The sequence below is a fragment of the Perognathus longimembris genome, chromosome 14, assembly GCF_023159225.1.
Source record: "Perognathus longimembris pacificus isolate PPM17 chromosome 14, ASM2315922v1, whole genome shotgun sequence".
Classification (NCBI taxonomy): domain Eukaryota; kingdom Metazoa; phylum Chordata; class Mammalia; order Rodentia; family Heteromyidae; genus Perognathus; species Perognathus longimembris.
The window spans coordinates 52,802,860-52,821,339 of NC_063174.1; the positions used below are offsets into that span (position 1 = coordinate 52,802,860).

General features: G+C 42.7%; 1 protein-coding gene across 3 annotated transcripts in view; it reads right to left on the bottom strand.

Annotated features, from left to right (window-relative positions):
• Efcab11 (EF-hand calcium binding domain 11) overlaps positions 1-18,480 on the bottom strand; it is a 137,585-nt gene that overhangs the window by 111,907 nt on the left and 7,198 nt on the right. For all 3 annotated transcript variants that reach the window (XM_048361935.1, XM_048361937.1, XM_048361936.1), the window contains exons 4-5: positions 6,038-6,139; positions 5,084-5,174 (exon numbers count right to left, since the gene is read on the bottom strand). In XM_048361935.1, coding sequence (XP_048217892.1) covers positions 5,084-5,174; positions 6,038-6,139 — 193 coding nt within the window. The remainder of the gene's footprint in view (positions 1-5,083; positions 5,175-6,037; positions 6,140-18,480) is intronic.

Below are 18,480 nucleotides of genomic sequence, written 5' to 3' on the forward strand. Positions count from 1 at the left end.
ATGTAGTAGCATTCATTCCCTTTTGGCCACATCCTCGCCAGCATCTGTTATTATTAATTTTCTTGACAATGGTCATTCTAACTGGGGTGAGGTAGAATTTCAATATTGTTTTGATTGGCATTTCTTTTATGGCCAGAGATGTTGAACATTTCTTCACATGTCTATTGGCTAGTCTTTATTTCTTCTTCAAAGAACTCTCTCTTTAAGTCTTTAGCCCACTTACTAATACAGTTTTTGGCTGCATGGTCTCCCTCATTTGTAATAACTAGAACATGTCCAGGATGTTCTCAGCAGAGGATCACAACAGTTCAATGGTTTGTTCATATGACCATATAAAATGATACTTACCAAAATGAACTCCAACATATGGAGACAAGAGTTTTTTTCTAGTGTACTGTTTACAGTTGTTTCTTTTTGTTCTCTTTCTCCTTTGATTTATTCCCTGTTATCACTGTTTTTTACTTCTGTACCCTTTGTCTTACATATAAGTGTATCTGATCTGGGGAAGGGAAGGAGAATCACAGAAATGGTGGGACAAAGGGTGAACCAATGCAACAGTGACACTCACGAGACACTGTGTTGGAAATGAACTTTACAACTTGGTGTGAGGGGGAGGGGAGTCAGGGAGGAGGGAAAGTGAGAGAAAATGAGGGAGGGGGGTAACACTGTTTGAAAAGAAATGTACTCATTACCTTACTTATGTAACTGTAACCACTCTGGAAATCACCTTTATAATAAAATTAATAAAGTAAAATATTTAATTCTTGTGACACTGAATTAATGAATGATACATCATTTTCACTCACATTAGAAAGTGAAATGACTGATGCATAATGTCCAAGTCTCTTTGAATTATTAATTTTGTTACTTGATTATTGTTTTATTGTAGTTTGATTTGGTTTACAAAATAGAAGTAAAGCATGGGCAAATGCTGTTGAAAGAGACTTCTCAATCTTTAGAAATATCTTTAAAGAAATATCTTTGGGAAAAACCTTGTAGTCACTGAATAGAAGATGATAAAAGATTTTTTTTTTTTCAGTCATTCAAACCACAGAGGACTTGGGGTTCAGTTAAAATTCCCCTTTTTAGTTGCCTTCCTACAGAGTACCTTTAGAGATTAGCTTTCTTCTGGGTGCCCTTGGGCCTGGAAAATGAACTCTACTCACATCAATAGATTAGCTTCTCAAAAAGTGAGTTTAGCCTTGCTGAGCACCAGCAGCTCACACTTGTAATCCTAGCTACTCAGGAGGCTGAGATCTGAGGATTGTAGTTCAAAGCCAGCCTGGGCCAGAAAGTCTGCAAAACTCTTATCTCCAATAAACTACCAAAAAAGCTGGAAGTGATGCAGTGTCTGAGTGGCAAGCACTAGCTTTGAGCAAAAGAAGCTCAAGGACAGTGCCCCAGCCCTGAGGTCAAGCTTTGACTGGCAAAAACAATGAATTTATCCTTGAAAATAAATATTATCAATGTTTACATCATTAACAGTCTCAAAGGCTCATTCTTATTTTCTTCTTCTTAAAAACTGCACCATTAAATAGGGTGCTGTGTGTGTGTGTGTGTGTATGTGTGTGTGTTACATATCTTTATTTCTATTACAAATATTTTCTCTCCTTTTTGAGCTCATAACATCACTTGATATTGTTATTTATCATTTATTCTGGGATGATGTTGTTAATCTAATTTAAAATATATAACAGTTAAAACTCTGAGATTCCATCTCATTTCCAGTTATATTGGCCAACTTGGTGAATTTGAACAACAAATGTTGGTGGGGATGGGGGGAAAAGGGAACCCTATTACACAGTTGGGAATGTAAACTAGTACAACCATTCTGGACAGCAGTCTGGAGTTTCCTCAAAAAGCTAAATATATATCTTCCCTACAACCCAGCCATACCACTCATGGGCAACAACCAAGAATATCACAAGACAGGATACTGTCAAGACATTTGCACATCGATGCTAACTGCTACACTGTTCACAATAGCCAAGTTATAGGAACAACCCAGATGCCCTACAGTAGATGAGTGTATCCAAAACAAATGTGGTACTTATACACAATGGAATCTTACACAGCCATTAGAAAGAATAATATTATGTCAGCTGCAGGGAAATGGATGGTCAACTGGAGGTAAGTGTCTCACAGTTTCCTGCCTGGGCTGGCTCTCTACTTGCTTTGATATCTGGTTTTAATGGCCATCATAGATGCTTCAGGCAATTATGTATCCCTGAATGAAAAAAGGCCCTGATGATCTGTTTTTTTTGTTTTTGTTTTTTTTTTTTTTGGCCAGTCCTGGGGCTTGGACTCAGGGCCTGAGCACTGTCCCTGGCTTCTTCTTGCTCAAAGCTAGCACTCTACCACCTGAGCCACAGCGCCACTTCTGGCCATTTTCTGTATATGTGGTGCTGGGGAATCGAACCCAGGGCCTCATGTATACGAGGCAAGCACTCTTGCCACTAGGCCATATCCCCAGCCCCTGATGATCTGTTTTTAATTTTATCCTTGAATTATTATTATTATTTTGTCATAGCTAGCAAATATCCATCTTTCTTGATACAATAGTCACTTATGAAAATGTATTAGTTATAAAACTTTCATATCTAAAAAAATGTGATACAAACATAGTGGCTCACACCTGTAATCCCAGTGGAAATGGTGAGGATCACGATTCAAGATTTGCCCGGGCAAAAAGTTAGCAAGACCCCCATCCCAACCAACAAACTGGCAAGGTGGTGCATACTTATCATTCTAGTTACACAAGATGCATAAATATGAGGACTATATCTAGGCCAGCCCAGACAAAAATGCAAAACCATATTCTAAAAACATAAAGGGCTGGGGGCATAGCCCAAGCAGTAAAGCATCTGCTAGCTTGCATGAAGCTCTGAGTACTATCAATGGATCCAAAAACACAACGAAACAACAAAAAAGTACCCTAAAACCACTGACTCTTAATGAGCTACTCTGAGCTCATGAAGAGCCCTTTCCAATTTAGTGAGCACAGATATGAAAACTTTTAAAATAAGGCACCTATCATTTTTTAATATAATTACATTTTTAAACATCTATATTAAAAAGAATATGCTCTCATTTTTCACTTGTTTCTTCTGGGAACAGATACTTTCCTCACTCATGATTAAAACACTATTTCTACCAGGAAGAGGTACATTGAAGTATATTTTTTAAAGAAATCTCTACAATTCAGCATATACAATAACCACTTAAACATATAATGGTCAGCAAATGTGGACAGCTTTTTAAAAAGGCAAATGGTTAAATTTTTTCATTTCCCTTGTTAAAACAACCTCTGGAAAGTAGAAATACATTGCTATTCAATTTCCCATCTCTTACAAAGTATATAAAAATGCTAGTGTACTTTAAAGAATTGACTTTCCCTGAATAAAGCAAGTACTATTATCTTGTAGCCCTTCTCTGCTCCTTTTCAGTAGCTTGCACAGGCTTGTTTGCCTGTGAACTGTGCAGCAAATGAATTTCATATACAACGCTGTGACAGTGTTGACGTGAATACTGACTGAGTCAAGTAACCTGTTTGGTGATTTCTACTGAGTAGGGCTGGCTCATTAAATTTTCTCTCCAATGGGAATATCTGACACCTCTCATGATCCATCCTCTCTCCTTTCTCAGCCTCAGAACTTTGGCTAGTGGGCAAATGGCTTACCCAGAGCAGAACCTACATTTTCTAAGCTCCCTTGCAGAGAGGTACAGAGCCTCAATGGAAATATTGGTCCCTGGGATATAAAGAGGAGTAATAAATATAAAGCATTTTTAAAAGAGAGCAGAACTTTTGCCTCCTTTCCTTTGTCTATTCTTTTTTTTTTTTTTTTTTTTTTTTTGGCCAGTCCTGGGGCTTGGACTCTGGGCCTGAGGACTGTCCCTGGCTTCTTTTTGCTCAAGGCTAGCACTCTGCCACTTGAGCCACAGCGCCACTTCTGGCCATTTTCTGTATATGTGGTGCTGGGGAATCGAACCCGGGGCCTCATGTATATGAGGCAGGCACTCTTGCCACTAGGCCATTTCCCCAGCCCCTACTTTTGCCTCCTTTCCCACAAACTAGCTGGAATTTAGATTTGATGGTTGTAACTTAAGCAGCCATCTTGAAGCAAAGGGAAGCCATGTATATGGTAGCTATAGCAACAAGAAAGGGAGACCCAGGTCCTTTACAACCATGCTGCTATCATGTAGCAGTGGGTTGCCAGTCTTTACACAAGAAAAATGCATTTACATCCTTGCTGGAGTGACTCTCACCAAACCCTAACTAACACACTTGGTGACAGTTCATGGTAGATATCAGAGGAGAGAGAGAGCTCTGCCATTTTCTCACGTCCACATGAGCTTGTGCTATTAAGATTACCTTCAATCTGCAACTTCCTAAGAGAAACTACCTTTAAGCCACTTGTCCGTTTTGTCAGGATTAGTTCTTTTTTTTTTTTTTTTTTTTTTTTTTTTTTTTTTTTTTTTTTTTTTTTTTGGCCAGTCCTGGGCCTTGGACTCAGGGCCTGAGCACTGTCCCTGGCTTCTTCCCGCTCAAGGCTAGCACTCTGCCTCTTGAGCCACAGCGCCGCTTCTGGCCGTTTTCTGTATATGTGGTGCTGGGGAATCGAACCTAGGGCCTCGTGTATCCGAGGCAGGCACTCTTGCCACTAGGCTATATCCCCAGCCCATCAGGATTAGTTCTTAAGAACTACATAATATAATCTCTAAATCCACTTTATCAGGCATGTGTGAACTGCAGCCTGCACCCACAGCTTAGAAAGCAAACAAAGGCCCTCATTAGTCTCCACAACTCAAGAGCCATGTAACACACAGGATGGGAGAACCTCAGTACCCACATTCTAAAATATATACCCACATTTTTCATTGATAATGTAAATATACCAAGTTCTTACTTCCTTCCGGCTCTTTTTGGCACAGCCGACTGTCAGAGGTGTGGCTGGCGTCACAGCGTCACCGCTAACTACAGATTCACTTCCAATGAAATGCTATGGTGAGATGGAAGTATCCAGCAGCAGAGACAATGGTTAATCAAATGGTGAAGACTGACATCAAGACTTTGGGGCCTTACCTGAACACCTCGATCACAGTCCTTTCTGGCAATTTGGGAGCCACTTGTCTAAATGCCTTTTTGAAATCTTCCAAAGTTAAAAATCCACGATCTATTTATAAAACATAGTGCATTCACTTACTTCTGTAAACTCTATGAACTATTACTCCAGTCTCAATATTTACTTAAATACGCTGTTACAAAGAGAGTAGTAATTTACAGGTGAGCTTATATGGAAGGTAATCTGATCTGATCTCTGTGGGAGAATTTAAGAATCTAGGGAAATTCTCCCCTTCTGTGCACTCTCCAATGACCTTGAAGACCATGGCCAGCCCTGCTCTTTGGCTGGTTCCTTCAGTCCAGGGGAAAAGACTATCCAGAGCGATGGCTGCCCTAATAGCATTAGGCTTCCAGTCTGTGAATTGCCACACACATTTCAGTCTTCAAGATTCACTGTGTTCTTTGCTTAGTATTATACTTATGATAGGTTAATGTACAAAAGGGAATCCTCACAGCAGTCAAGTCTAGAATCCTCATTCATCGTGTGTGGATCTGTGGGGTTGGAGATCTGCAGACCCCTTTTCAGCCACACCCACGATGGGAAACAACTCCCCAGCCACAGGTGGGTCAACGCAGGAGCTGTAAGCAGAGGCAGCACAGTCCCAACTCCTTCCACAGGGGTAGGTGGCCCTCATCCACCCATGCTGTCACCACAATGCAGGCACAATACGGAAGGACACAGGTACAGTATATAAGTTTATATAAAAGTGCAACTATTATTTCATGGCTGGTATATGCCAAGAACTTAAGATCACAATAGAGGAGATAAAATTCCCACTAACACCTAAGAATACAGTAAAATACTCCTCCAAGTATATATTGCATATCTGATTCCCTGAGTAGTCATTTCTATGTCTAATTCCTTAGCAGCAATTTTTAGTATCAAAACATTTTAAACACTTTAAAGACACTTACAGTGCACATCAAAAGCTGTGAAGATGTGTCTTATCTCATTCCGATAGAGCTGAGCTTCCTTCTTTTTTCTAACAATATTCACAAATTCCTCAAGTGATAGACCTAGAAGTTGGAGAGAAAAATTCATTGTGAGGATGACTATCTTCCTCTTTATGAAAAAACAACAACAGACATGAACAGTAATAAATACAATGAGCCCAATAGTCTTAATTTCATGAATGGTATACTAAAGTTTTTTAAAAAGACATTTTGCAGGGCACTGGTGGCTTACACCTGTAATTCAGCTACTCAAGAGGCTGAGATCTGAGGACTGAGGTTTGAAGCTGGAACAGGAAAGTCCACAAGATGCTCATCTCCAATTAACCACCGGAAAACTAGAAGTGGAGCTGTAGCTCTAAGTGGCAGAGTGCTAGCCTTGAGCAAGAGAGCTCAGGGACAGTGCCCAGGCCCTGAGTCCAAGCCCCATGACCGACCAAAGTAAAAGACAAAGAACAAAACCAAAGACATTCTGCTACATGCTAAGTAAGTCCGACCCCTAAGCAATCCATTGTGAAAATGGCAGACACCCTTCCACTCATGGAGATAAAGGGATAAAGGACTGATGACATTGAGAAAGTTTGAACTTTGCCTCTAAAGGATCTAAAAGGCAGGCATCAAGCTACCTATTAAATAGTGTTTCTCCTAATTTTCTTTCTTTATGCTACTTTGATCTCTCTCTCTCTCTCTCTCTTTTTTCCTAAACAGATGTCATTTCAGCAGGGTGCTTCCCCCTCCCCCCTCCCACCAACTGGGAGATCAGGTCAGAGTAATAGTTTCTCAAAAGTCAATACCAGTTGCAACCCCCCCAGATAAAGGTGGAGAGAATATTCCATAAACAATAGAGCTGGCTCCACTCCCGGCTCTGGCTATACCCTACAATGTGCCCAGGAGCCTTGGGCTCAGCTTCCTGCAACTCTCCTAATAAAAGAGCCCAGCAGGACGATGTGAGATTGGAAACTGTGCTTACAGTGTCTATTAAGCTGAATTCTAATGTGATCTTTGCAGTAGGTTTAAGGAGCAGAGCCAAGAATTTAAACATGTTAGTGAATTGAGCCATTTATATATATATATAGAGAGAGAGAGAAAGAGAAAGAGAGAGAGTTCATGTTTATAATGCTTGATTTCCATTAAAAAAGTTATTGTTTTAAAAAAAATAGCCCAAATCACGTAATAAACCACACAGGACATTTTGCTTTGTAGTTAAGGCCACTAATATTCAGCCTATGTCTTTCCTAAAATAGTTTTAATAGCTTAAAATGCTAAATAATAATAAGAAGAATCCCCTTAATTTGCCTAGTTCTCATTCAAAGTCAAAGATTTACAAATTTGAAAAAAAAAAACAATTCAGATTTATGATTTTAAGGCTCTTTGGAAACATACAGGGAAGAGAAGATACATGAGTCTGGTTCCAAGAAAAACACTGGCCCAGCTGAGGTGGGGGGGGTTTACTGGGGGGGGGGTACGCTATGGCTTTGCACGAAGAAGGAAAAATGAGAGGCCACAGAGAGAGAATGGGGAACTCTTGGCACACAGATGCAGAAGGAGAAGCCTCTTACAGAAGAAACTTGGATAAGACTAAGCCATGAATGAAAGCAGCATGGGCCAAGGCCATCAGGCAGGAAGGCAGAAAGATGAAAAGAGGCCATGCATGGCTGGAAAACAGTAAGAAGAGGAAAGAGGGAGAGAGGGAAGGAGGAATGGGGAGAGAGGGAGAGAAGCAAGGAAAGAAGACAAGGCTGGTAAGGGAGGCAGGGTCAGACCTCACAGGCCCTCTTGAGCTACAGGAAATAATCTGGGCTTCATTAATTGCAATAGGAAGTCAATAAAAGGTTTGAGAACTGGCATGATCTAATTGTGTGTGTGTGCGCGCGTGCGCGTGCGCACACACACACCAGTACTAGAGTTTGAACTCATGGCCGTGTGCTCATCCCGGAGCTTCTTTTGCTCAAGGCTAGTGCTCTACCACTTGAGCCACAGCTCTCCTTCCAGCTTTTTGGAGATAAGAGTTTTATAGATTTCCCTGTCCTGGCTGGCTTTGAGCCACAATCCTTATATCTCAAGCTCCTGAGTAGCTAGGATTACAGGCAGGAGCCACCAGTACCTAGCCTGATCATCTTTCCCAGTCATAGTAACGTAAGAGGTAGCCAGGTATGTTTTACAACAGATGTGACATCTGCTGAAATGTCACTTCCTGTCCTGAAATTTTGCTGGTTCTCTAAGTCCCAGAGAAATGACATCTACAGACACGGCTGCCACAATAGCTTTAGGCTTGGAGTGTTTGTGGCGGCTGAGAAATAAGATGGCAAGCATAATCTGTAGATTCTGGGTGAAAGCTGGGTGCCTGTGACTCATGCCTATAATCCTAGCTACTCAGTAGGCTGAGATCTGAGGAGTGTGGTTGGAAGCCAGCCCTGGCAGGAAATTCCATGCAACTCTTATCTCCAAGTAACCACTCAAAAACTGCAAGTGGTGCGCTATGGCTTAAGTGGTAAGCACTAGCCTTGAGCACAAAGAGGTGCAGACAGTGCCCACGCCCTGAGTTCAAGCCCCACAACCAACAAAATATAAAATAAAGAATAATTTTAAAATAGGGATGAAGGCTGGATAAAGAGGAAGACTGGTAGGGACAAGGAGCTGTCCCTACCAGTGGGATGTGACAAGCATCCAATGCTATAGACAGCTAAGGAGCAGCTTCAGGAAGGCAAGCAAGGCACATTTCCCAGCATCCACTGGGGCATCTGGACTATGTCCAACCTACACCTACCCTCAAATACCTTAAAATCATCTCTAGATTACTTATGATGCCTTATAGTGATGTAAGCTATGTAAATAATTGTTAGTGTTTGATGAGGGGACACATATTTCTGAACGAAGATGGAGTAACTGAGGCCTAGCAGCCCTCCCACCCATGGGAATGAGTCTCTAAACATTACTTTCCCAGGCCTGCTCAAGGTCTGGGACTATATTTTTAATTGGTCTCGATAAGGAGAGCAATGGTCAGGCTGACAGGGCAAACGTTGTGTTGCATCTGCAACTCAAGGCTAAGTTCTGTCTCAGTATTGCTATTTGCATCCTGTAATGAAGATGTTATTCTTAGGTGAAGGTTAAGACTGTTAGAATTTAGATTTTTTTTCCATACTGCTTAGAAACTGTAACCTACCCTGCCAAGCCATCGGTAGCCACCTGGGTGTAGTTTCTGCCTTTATAATCCCAGCTGGAGGACTATTCAGCGTCACAGTGTTAGCTCCTGAGTCTGCACTGTGTCCCTGGCTGGTCAGCTTTTGTGCTTGCAATAAAGCTTGAATTCTCCTGATGTTGTTCCTGTGCAAAGCTTGAATTCTCCCAACTTTGTTCGTGCGCTGGACTTGTTTTTGCTCGGACCCTGTAACATCTTGGGGTTGGGGGTAGTCCTTCCGGCACCCTGGCCCCAACAGTGTTTGCAGCAGAAAGACAAAGTCTGTACATGCTCAGTACTGACAATACATGAACATGGCTAAGCACAGCACCTGTGCCCATAGGGTGACTAAGCACCTGCTACTACCTTCAGTTATAGAAGCACACCACCCGCAAAGCACTTTCTCCCTTATTTCTGCTTACATCGCCTTCCAGATGTAGCATTACCACCATCTTTGAGGCTTCTCTGATTTCTCCCAGTCGAGTCCCTTTGCTGCGACTAAGAGTCCAGTGTTCATGACACAATCACAGAACTGATTAGGATCTGTGGTAATTATCTGTCCACATGTCTAGGGAAAGTAGCATGCACTGTTCAGAATTTCGTCTCCAGTACTCTGCCTCATGCTCCACATGGCATCAGTTATATGTTTGCTCATAAGTAATATGTAATGAACAAATAAGAACAAATTAAAGCTGGGCATGGTAGCTCATATCTATAATCCCATCTGCTTTGGAAAAAGAGATCAAAAGGATTCAAGTTGAAGGCCAGCCTAGGCATAAAAGTCAGAAGACCCCATCTCAATGTAATACGCCAGACAGAGTGGGGTGTTTCTGTCATCCTAGCTACGTGGGAGGCCAAAAGCAGGAGGATTGTGGCCTGAGGCTGGTCCTGGGAAAAAACACAAGGTACTACCTGAAAAATAACCAAACCAAAAAAGGGTTAGAAGTGTAGTAGCTAAAGGGACAGAGCCCTCCCCTACTGAGCTCAGGCCCTGAATTCAAACTTCAGTACCATTAAAGAAAATAACAACTAGAACCAGGTACTGACGGCTCTCATCTGTAATCCTAGCTACAGGAGGCTAAGGTCTGAGGATCACGGTTAAGCCAGCCTGGGCAAGGACTCTTTATCTCCAATTAACCACTGGAAAACGGCAAGTGGCACTGTGGCTCAAAGTGGTAGAGCCCTAGCCTTGAGCAAAAAAGCTCAGGAAGAGCACCCAGTCCCTGAGTTCAAACCCCATGATCGACAAAAAAAAAGGACAAGTAGGAAGATGTTACTGGTTTTCAGCAAAAAGCATTAAGATGTGTTTTTAAGTCATTTTGTAACTGCAAAGTAATGCCCCCAAAGCAGGTCATTTTATTCACATAGGCATCAAAATGAATTGTCATTGTAGAAACTCGATTTTAATACATAGATGACAACCTAGTATAAAATAAACAAAATTCAGAGAAGGAAAATGCACTTGATTTATCATTGCATCTGACTTAGAGAAACGATGGGGGTATAGCAAAGTCCTATGATTTGATGTATGACCCACAAGGGAAAGAAAACTACAAGTGGTAATATTTTTCTAAAAACAAAGGGGAAAACAGAAGAGCACGTCAAGTGGTGTAGTGCCAGCTCCAGTACTAGCAACACACACACACACACACACACACACACACACACTTAGGATTACCCGGGGAAAGGGGACAAGACAGAGCACAGAAGAAGTGGAGAATATAATCTAAGTACATTATATACCTGAATGAAAATGTCATAATGAAACCTATTACTTTGAACAGTAAATATATGCTAAAAAAAAAACCCCAATACATTATATATTCAGATGCCACATATGTATTTGGAACTATAAAATATTCAGACCTGTATTTCACACTCCTGGAGTATTAAAAAGCCAATTTTCTTTAGCTTTTACTAGGGTAAAATGTATGCAGATTTAAATTGTATGTTTTATTACAGCTCAAAAAGAATCTAATAACACCAGTAACTCGGCACGTTGATCGAGTTCTTTTGTACTGCTCCCCCAGTCACACACCTTATATTCTTAAAAGTCGATTTTGACTCTGGAGGAGGTCAGAGCCACTGAGGACACACTAAATTGTGCTTCCCAGCATGCCCCCATGCTGCCTTCCAGAAGGATACACATACAAACCAAATCCCTTTTCTGAAAAGACAGAAGACGCTTCACTGAGCCTGGCTCTCCTGTGGTAACAATGCGATCACTTCCCAAAGCTAATAATTTACTATTCCTAAAGCTCTGTAATGTAAGCACACTAATGTGAGTGTTGTATCTCTTGCTGCTTTCTAAATGGCCTAGAAATAGAATTCCTAGTGCTAGCTCCACCTGCTGTCACAATATTCAAACCTGCAATTACCACCTCACAATACTTTCAATCATTCCATTGGCACCAGGTTTCGTATCCAATGAGAAATGCATTACCAGTGTTCTCCCTGCAGTCAAAGAATAGGTTCTGAAAATTCCACTTCCAAATATAATGTTGGCTTTTCTGTGTACAGTGTTCCACTGATAACAGTTACCCAAACACTCTATACTGGAGTTACAAATTAATATCACAACACACAGGTAGATCTGTGTGATCACTTGCATTTACAATTATGTCCACAGAAGGTATGCAGAAACTGCCTGTGTACTTGGACCCTATCAGCAGTCTGTAGACTTTTCTCTCCTAGTAGGAAAGTTCCTTTATGAAACCAATTTATTTCAGCTCATGGCAGGAGCATGGAAAAGGAAACCGCTCACCCAATGGCAGCAAAGAAGTAAAGAGACTGGTGTTCTATATCCCCTTCAAGGGCCTGCCCCCAATGACCTGACCTCCTTCCTCTAGGCTCGGCCTTCTCAAGGTTCCTCCACTCTCTAGTAGCAGCACAGGCTAGGGACCAAACAACCTCTGAAGGACATTTAAAGTCCACACTGTGCCAACGACTGATCTTCTTCACAAATCCTGACTCTGAAAGTCTGCATTTCTCACACAACTGGGAAAACATCCTCTTCCACTCTATAACCTATCCTCTCAGCAAAATGGACTCTTTTCATGTTCTCTAATGAAAACAGGTGTCTATGTTCCTATCTCAAACTATTCAACGTGTGCGATATAGATATGCCATATGGACAGATGGGTTAGGGATGTTATTTCTTTTCTACTTTTTTCTTTTGTTTTGTTTTAAAGCTGTTTCCTAGGAGAGTAATCATCTTTCACCACAGGGGTAGAGATAGTCAGAGTCCAATAAGACAATATAAAAATTTTCCTTGAAAGTTCCACTATGTGGTGTGTGTGTGTGTGTGTGTGAGCGCACGTGTGTGTGTGTTTCACATTGCTAAGTTTCAAGATTGGCGCAAGCAGAGAAATCCTCTTGAAAATGAAGTAGTCTAGTGTCTGGCTAGCACAGTAAGCTCAAATTAGAATCTTTAATAAGCCTGGGGAGAGGCAAGGAGGAAATGAGAAAAATGTAGGTTACTTGGACTGGAAGTTCAGTCCTAGATCTAGCAGTAAAGGGAGAGAGCTCATATTCACTGTGCCACACATTAATTCCCAAGGACTAAAACAAAGAGCTTACAAGAATGAAGAGGCTCACACCTTAGATCCCAGGAGGCTGAGATCTCAGGATCACGGTTTGAAGCTAGCCTGGGCAAGAAAAGACTCTGACATAACAACCAAAACTAACTACCTAACAACCAAACAGCAGCTAACAACCAGAAAGCTAGAAATGGAGCTATGGCTCCAGTAGTAGAGCACCAGTCTCTAGCAAAAAAGCTAAAGGACAGTCCCTAGGCCCTGAGTTCAAGCCTCAGTATTGGCACTAGAAAAAAAAAAGTATAATGAAAGCCTGCTCTAGTTTGAGAGATCAAATTCAGAATATGACTTTTGGAGGCCACGGAGGGAAAAAGGTATATGATGTGTTTGCATAAGCTTGTAAAAGCAGAAGCTGGAAGTAAGATCAGCAATGAGGCTGTCACAGCAAGGCAGATAAGGAAAATCACAGGGCTAATAAGTTCTTCCAGCTGCCTGGAGAAAAGCAGAGAATAAAGAGAAAAGAATCTACCTTAATGGAAGAAATCAAGTTTTACTATATCATTGGGAGGAAAACGAGTAAAAATAGGTCACAACAGAAGAGAGAAATCCGAGCCAATAAAACCTTATTTCCATCAAACACAGATGGGAATTGTTACCCTTTTTATTATGTACATCTCCTATTCATAAAGTTCCAAAGATTCCTCTGCATTCACAGGGCAAAGGCCTAACACCTGACGATGCAATTTAAAGCCTCATTCTCCTGCTCGGCAAACTGGTCCCTAGCCCATCCCAATTCTCAACTCCTATCTGATGAGCGGATGAGGCTGAATACAGATCATTTGCGGTTATGAGGTGTGCGACTTACAGGTGCCAGCAGTGACGATACTCCAAGGAGGAGGATACTCGTGGTGGGAGGGCTGATGGATCTGGGGGTACAAATCTGAACAGGGAGGAATCAGGGGTAGTTAGGAGAGGGACAGAAATCTGGAAGCAATTCCACTGAAGGTGGACAGAGTACTTATGAGAGAAACGCCACAAGGGATATGGGGTTATGGGCTGACAGAGTTCTCAGCGGCTGTTAGGTAACCTGCCTTAGCCATGGCCAGCTATGTGCTGAGGACAAAGACCACGGGAAGTCTCCAGACCATCCAGTGCTTCAGAGGGAGTAGAAAGGGACGGGGGTAGGGGGATGATCTGAATCCAAATTCTTGAGTTCTGTCTGGCAGAGCAGAGGCCTACAGAGCTAGAGGAATATAACTGACACTTCTCCACATTCACTTATACATTCCAGCCTCTGCTTCTCTCCCAACCCAAATTCCACCCACCTCCAATGGCCAACTCCAGGCACACACCTGCCTAGGAACTCCAAAGTCTTAAGGGCTGTCTATCTTTCCTTCCCTCCTTCTTTCCTTTCTGAAGAGGTTTCTGTTTCTTTTCTTTCTCTCTTTTTCTTTCTTCTCTCTTCCTTTTTTTCTTTCTTTTTCCTTCCTTCCTTTCTCCCTTTCAGTGCCAGTCTTGGGGCTTGAACTCCTATCATAGCCTGGGCACTGACCCTGAGCTTTTGTGCTCAAGGCTCGCATTCTACCATTTGAGCCACAGCTCTCCATTGGCTTTTTTGGTAGTTTATAGGAGATAAGAGTCTCACAGACTTTCCTGCTCAGGCTGGCTTCAAACCATGATCCTCAGATCTCAGCCTCCTGAAGAGCTAGGATTACAGGTGTGAACCCAGGCGCCCAGCTTCTTAAGGGTTTGTGTAACATCTATCCACAAAAGAATTTCTTTTACCTCTCTAGTATATGACATGTTGGTCTGAGAAAAAAAAAAAGTCATCCTAGGATCGTGATATGAAGCCACTCCAAGCATTAAAGTATAGAAGACTCTTATCTCCAATTAACCAATAAAAAGCCTGAAGAATTGTGATTCAAGTGATAAGAGTGCTAGCCTTGAACAGAAAAAAACAAGGGTGAGCACAGGCCCTGAGTCAAGCCTTAGTAACAGTGCACACACACACACACCATCCTTACATCAGTATTGGTATAGGTATTTAAGGTCCACCCCCAGAAGGGCTCTGTGGAGATGCCCCCTGCCTATTTAGGTCTGCGCCCAGTACCTGCATTACCTAGGTAGCTGGCACACTTGGAGGCAGTTGCCTCCCCTTTCTCTGAGGTCACATCTAATCCACCTGGCCATACCTCCTGCCCCTGCCTGAGATCAGGCATGGCCTTTTGGTGGTTCAGCCCTCCTCTCTGCCATGCATCATCTAGGCCACAGGCCAGCAGTTCGGGAATAAACTTTTCTCTCCTGCCTGAATACTGCATAGTGTTCTTCATCAGTTACCTACTTTCATAAACCTTACAGGTATCTCCTAATTCTTTCCCATCCTACATGAAACATGCTCATCATTCTCTAAATGGAGAATTCAACTGATTAACTAATGGATAAATCTCTGGATGATATCATGATTATGATTTCAGGATATGGTAATGTAGCCAGCTGCCTATAATCTTAGCTTCTCAGGAGGCTGAGATCTGAGGATCATGGTTCAAAGCTAACCAGGGCAGCAAAGTTCATGAGACTCTTATCTCCATTTAACCACCAAACAGCCAGAGTGGAACTGTGGCTCAAGTGGTAGGGTGCTAACCAAAGAGAAACAAACAAACTAAAGGACAGCATCCAGGCACACACAAATATATAAACCCTGGAACTTTAATTTGTATGCAGTTTTCTAATTACGGAAATGAATGAAGCAGCTAATTGAAACGAGATCACCCCTGCTTCTCCTTGGTCTTTGTTTCAAAGATAGGAGTCCCCAAACCCCAAAACAGACATAACTACAAGGCCTTACAAAGACTGAAAAATGAAAATTCAAATTTAGGAGAATAATATATGTAATAGTCAAATAACACATCAGACAAGATAGTAGGAGATAAAAGCATTCAAGCCAATTGGCCATTAACCTAATCACCCACAAATTATTTTTCAATTGAACTTACACTGGATAGCATGGTTGGGTCCAACAGCCTATAATTACCACGAGGGTGAGTCAATCTCTTTGATTTTGCCATCACTCCAAGTTAAAAGGTTAAAAGTTAAGTTCCTAGGAAGTGTTTATAAAATGTGATTTTATAAGGAAAAAAAAAAAAGACACAACTAGCGAGAGCAGGCGTGAGGTGCTTTGCCCGCTGTTGCGTGGGGCAGGGTTTGCGTGGAGCAGAGGTGAGAGCTGAGCAGTGGGCGGGCTCTGTCCGCACCTGGTTCTCATCTGCAGCATTTACCATCCACTAACTCAGAGCCCCAAAATCTTCACTGCTGTTATTCATATCAAAGGGCCTACAATTTATCCCACAATGGAGCCAGTGACCTGAGACCTGTATACTCCGTGCACATGGCCTTCTTTTCTTAGGGTCGTGGTTTTTGTGTTGGTTTTCTTCATATTAACACGTATTGATTATATAAAGGGACTGCACTGTGGTATTTCCAAATGTGCACATAATGTTCTTTGATCAGATTCACTTTCTCTACTCTTTATTGCCCCTCCAGGATGTTTTGTTGTTGCTGTGTTGGGTTTTTATTGGTGGTATGAGGGTTTGAAACCCAGGGACTTGTGCCGGCTAGGCAGGCACTCTAAGGCAGAGCCACACTTTCCGTTCCTTATTGCACTAGGTGTTTTTGAGACTGGGTCTCACTTTCTGCACTCATGCAAACCTGGGCCACTGTCCACCTATCTTAAGAGTCCCACTGCTGGCAGGATAACAGGCAGACACCAACATATCCCAGCCTGTCATCATTGCCATGGAGTCTCACGGACTTACCTACCTGGGCTGGACAGGGCTGGAATCATCCTTCCAACCGCAGTCCCACATCGCTGCAGATCACATGCCATCCCCATCTGTGGTGTTAAGGAGGAGTCTCACACACTCTTCTGCCCAGGCTGCCTTCAAACGGTGACCCTCCCAATCTCAACCTCCCAAATAGCCAGGGACCCAACAGTTTTTTTTGTTTGTTTTTTTTTTTTTGTTGTTGTTGTTGTTGTTGTTTTTGGCCAGTGCTGGGCCTTGGACTCAGGGCCTGAGCACCGTCCCTGGCTTCTTTTTGCTCAAGGCTAGCACTCTGCCACTTGAGCCACAGCGCCACTTCTGGCCATTTTCTGTATATGTGGTGCTGGGGAATTGAACCCAAGGCCTCATGTATACGAGGCAAGCACTCTTGCCACTAGGCCATATCCCCAGCCCCCAACAGTTTTTTGGGTCCTCATTAGGTTCATGAGGATCTACTGTTTCCTTAGAGGCTTGATTTTTTTTTTCTCCTACTAAGACCTTTCTTTGTTTTTGGCTCCGAAATAGTCCCTTCCTTTTCACCCCTTCTTCCTTTTTCTGTGCAGATACCAGGGCAGGAAATGAAAGTCTCAGACTCTCAGCTTTCTTGTTCACAGCTGGCACTCGACCACTTGGCCACGGCTCCAGCCTAGCTTTGCACTGGGTAAGCAGGCGATGGAGTCTCATGGACTTCTCTGTCCAAGCTGATTTCTGAACAGCAACCCTCCAGGGCTCAGCTTCCCGAGGAGCTGGGATTACAGATGCGGGCCACCTGTGCCCAACTGCCTTAAACAGCTTCTGTGAATACTTGCTTGTTTGGTGATGGGCAATTTTAAAAACATCAATGGCATCTTTTTTTGCTACTTATTCTGGCTGCCCTCAAATTCTCCAGGTATGTACTTTCCATTCACACACCCTACTCTTATGTCTAATTGCTTCGATGCAGCTTGTCACTCTTCTTAATGTTCACAGACAGATCCTATCTTCTAAGAAGACTAGAAGCCCTTGAGAAGCAGGACCTGCTCATCCAGCTACAGTCCCCAAAGCGAAAGCTAAGTGCATCCATCTTCAGAAGCCTGCCCTCGCCTAAGGGTGGCTGAGCTGGGGTCAGCCCAGGACACAAGTCTGGACTTCACCCCAGAGGCTGCTCAGCCAGGAGGCCCTGTTGACACCTGCCATGACCTTGGCTTGAAGTAAGAAGAGCTGTGGATGACACAAGCAGGATTCACAAGTCATAGCAACCTATGGGAACTTCACAACACTGCAAATAAATAAATACGCTCCAGGAAGCCAAGATGAACATTTACTTTCTTCTTCAAAATTAGAACAGCAAGGTGAGAGACAATAGATCTGAAAAGACACTTTATCTGCACATGAAGCTACTTCTGTCAAGAGAAATATCCTGCAAATGGTGCTCATGGCATTAGTAGGGAAGAAAGGGAATTGATGGGCTGAAATGGTTTCAGGATTGAAGGATTCTAATAGAAAAAAATGTTATGCTGGCAGCAGGGTTTGGGGGCGATTTCTTGCTAGATGGCTACTGAATCACCCCACATGAATGTTTATGGCATTGGGGACCACTCCTCCATTCAAATAACCATGAAAAGCTCACTAGGTGCTGATGGCTCACGCCTGTAATCCTAGCTACTCAGGAGGCTGAGACCTGAGGATTGCAGTTCAAAGCCATCCCAGGCAGGAAAGTCTGTGACACTCTTATCTCCAATTAACCACCAGAAAACCAGAAGTGGCGCTGTGGCTCAAAATGGGGGAACTGGGCTGGGAATATGGCCTAGTGGCAAGAGTGCTTGCCTCCTACACATGAAGCTCTCGGTTCGAGTCCCCAGCACCACATATATGGAAAACGGCCAGAAGGGGCGC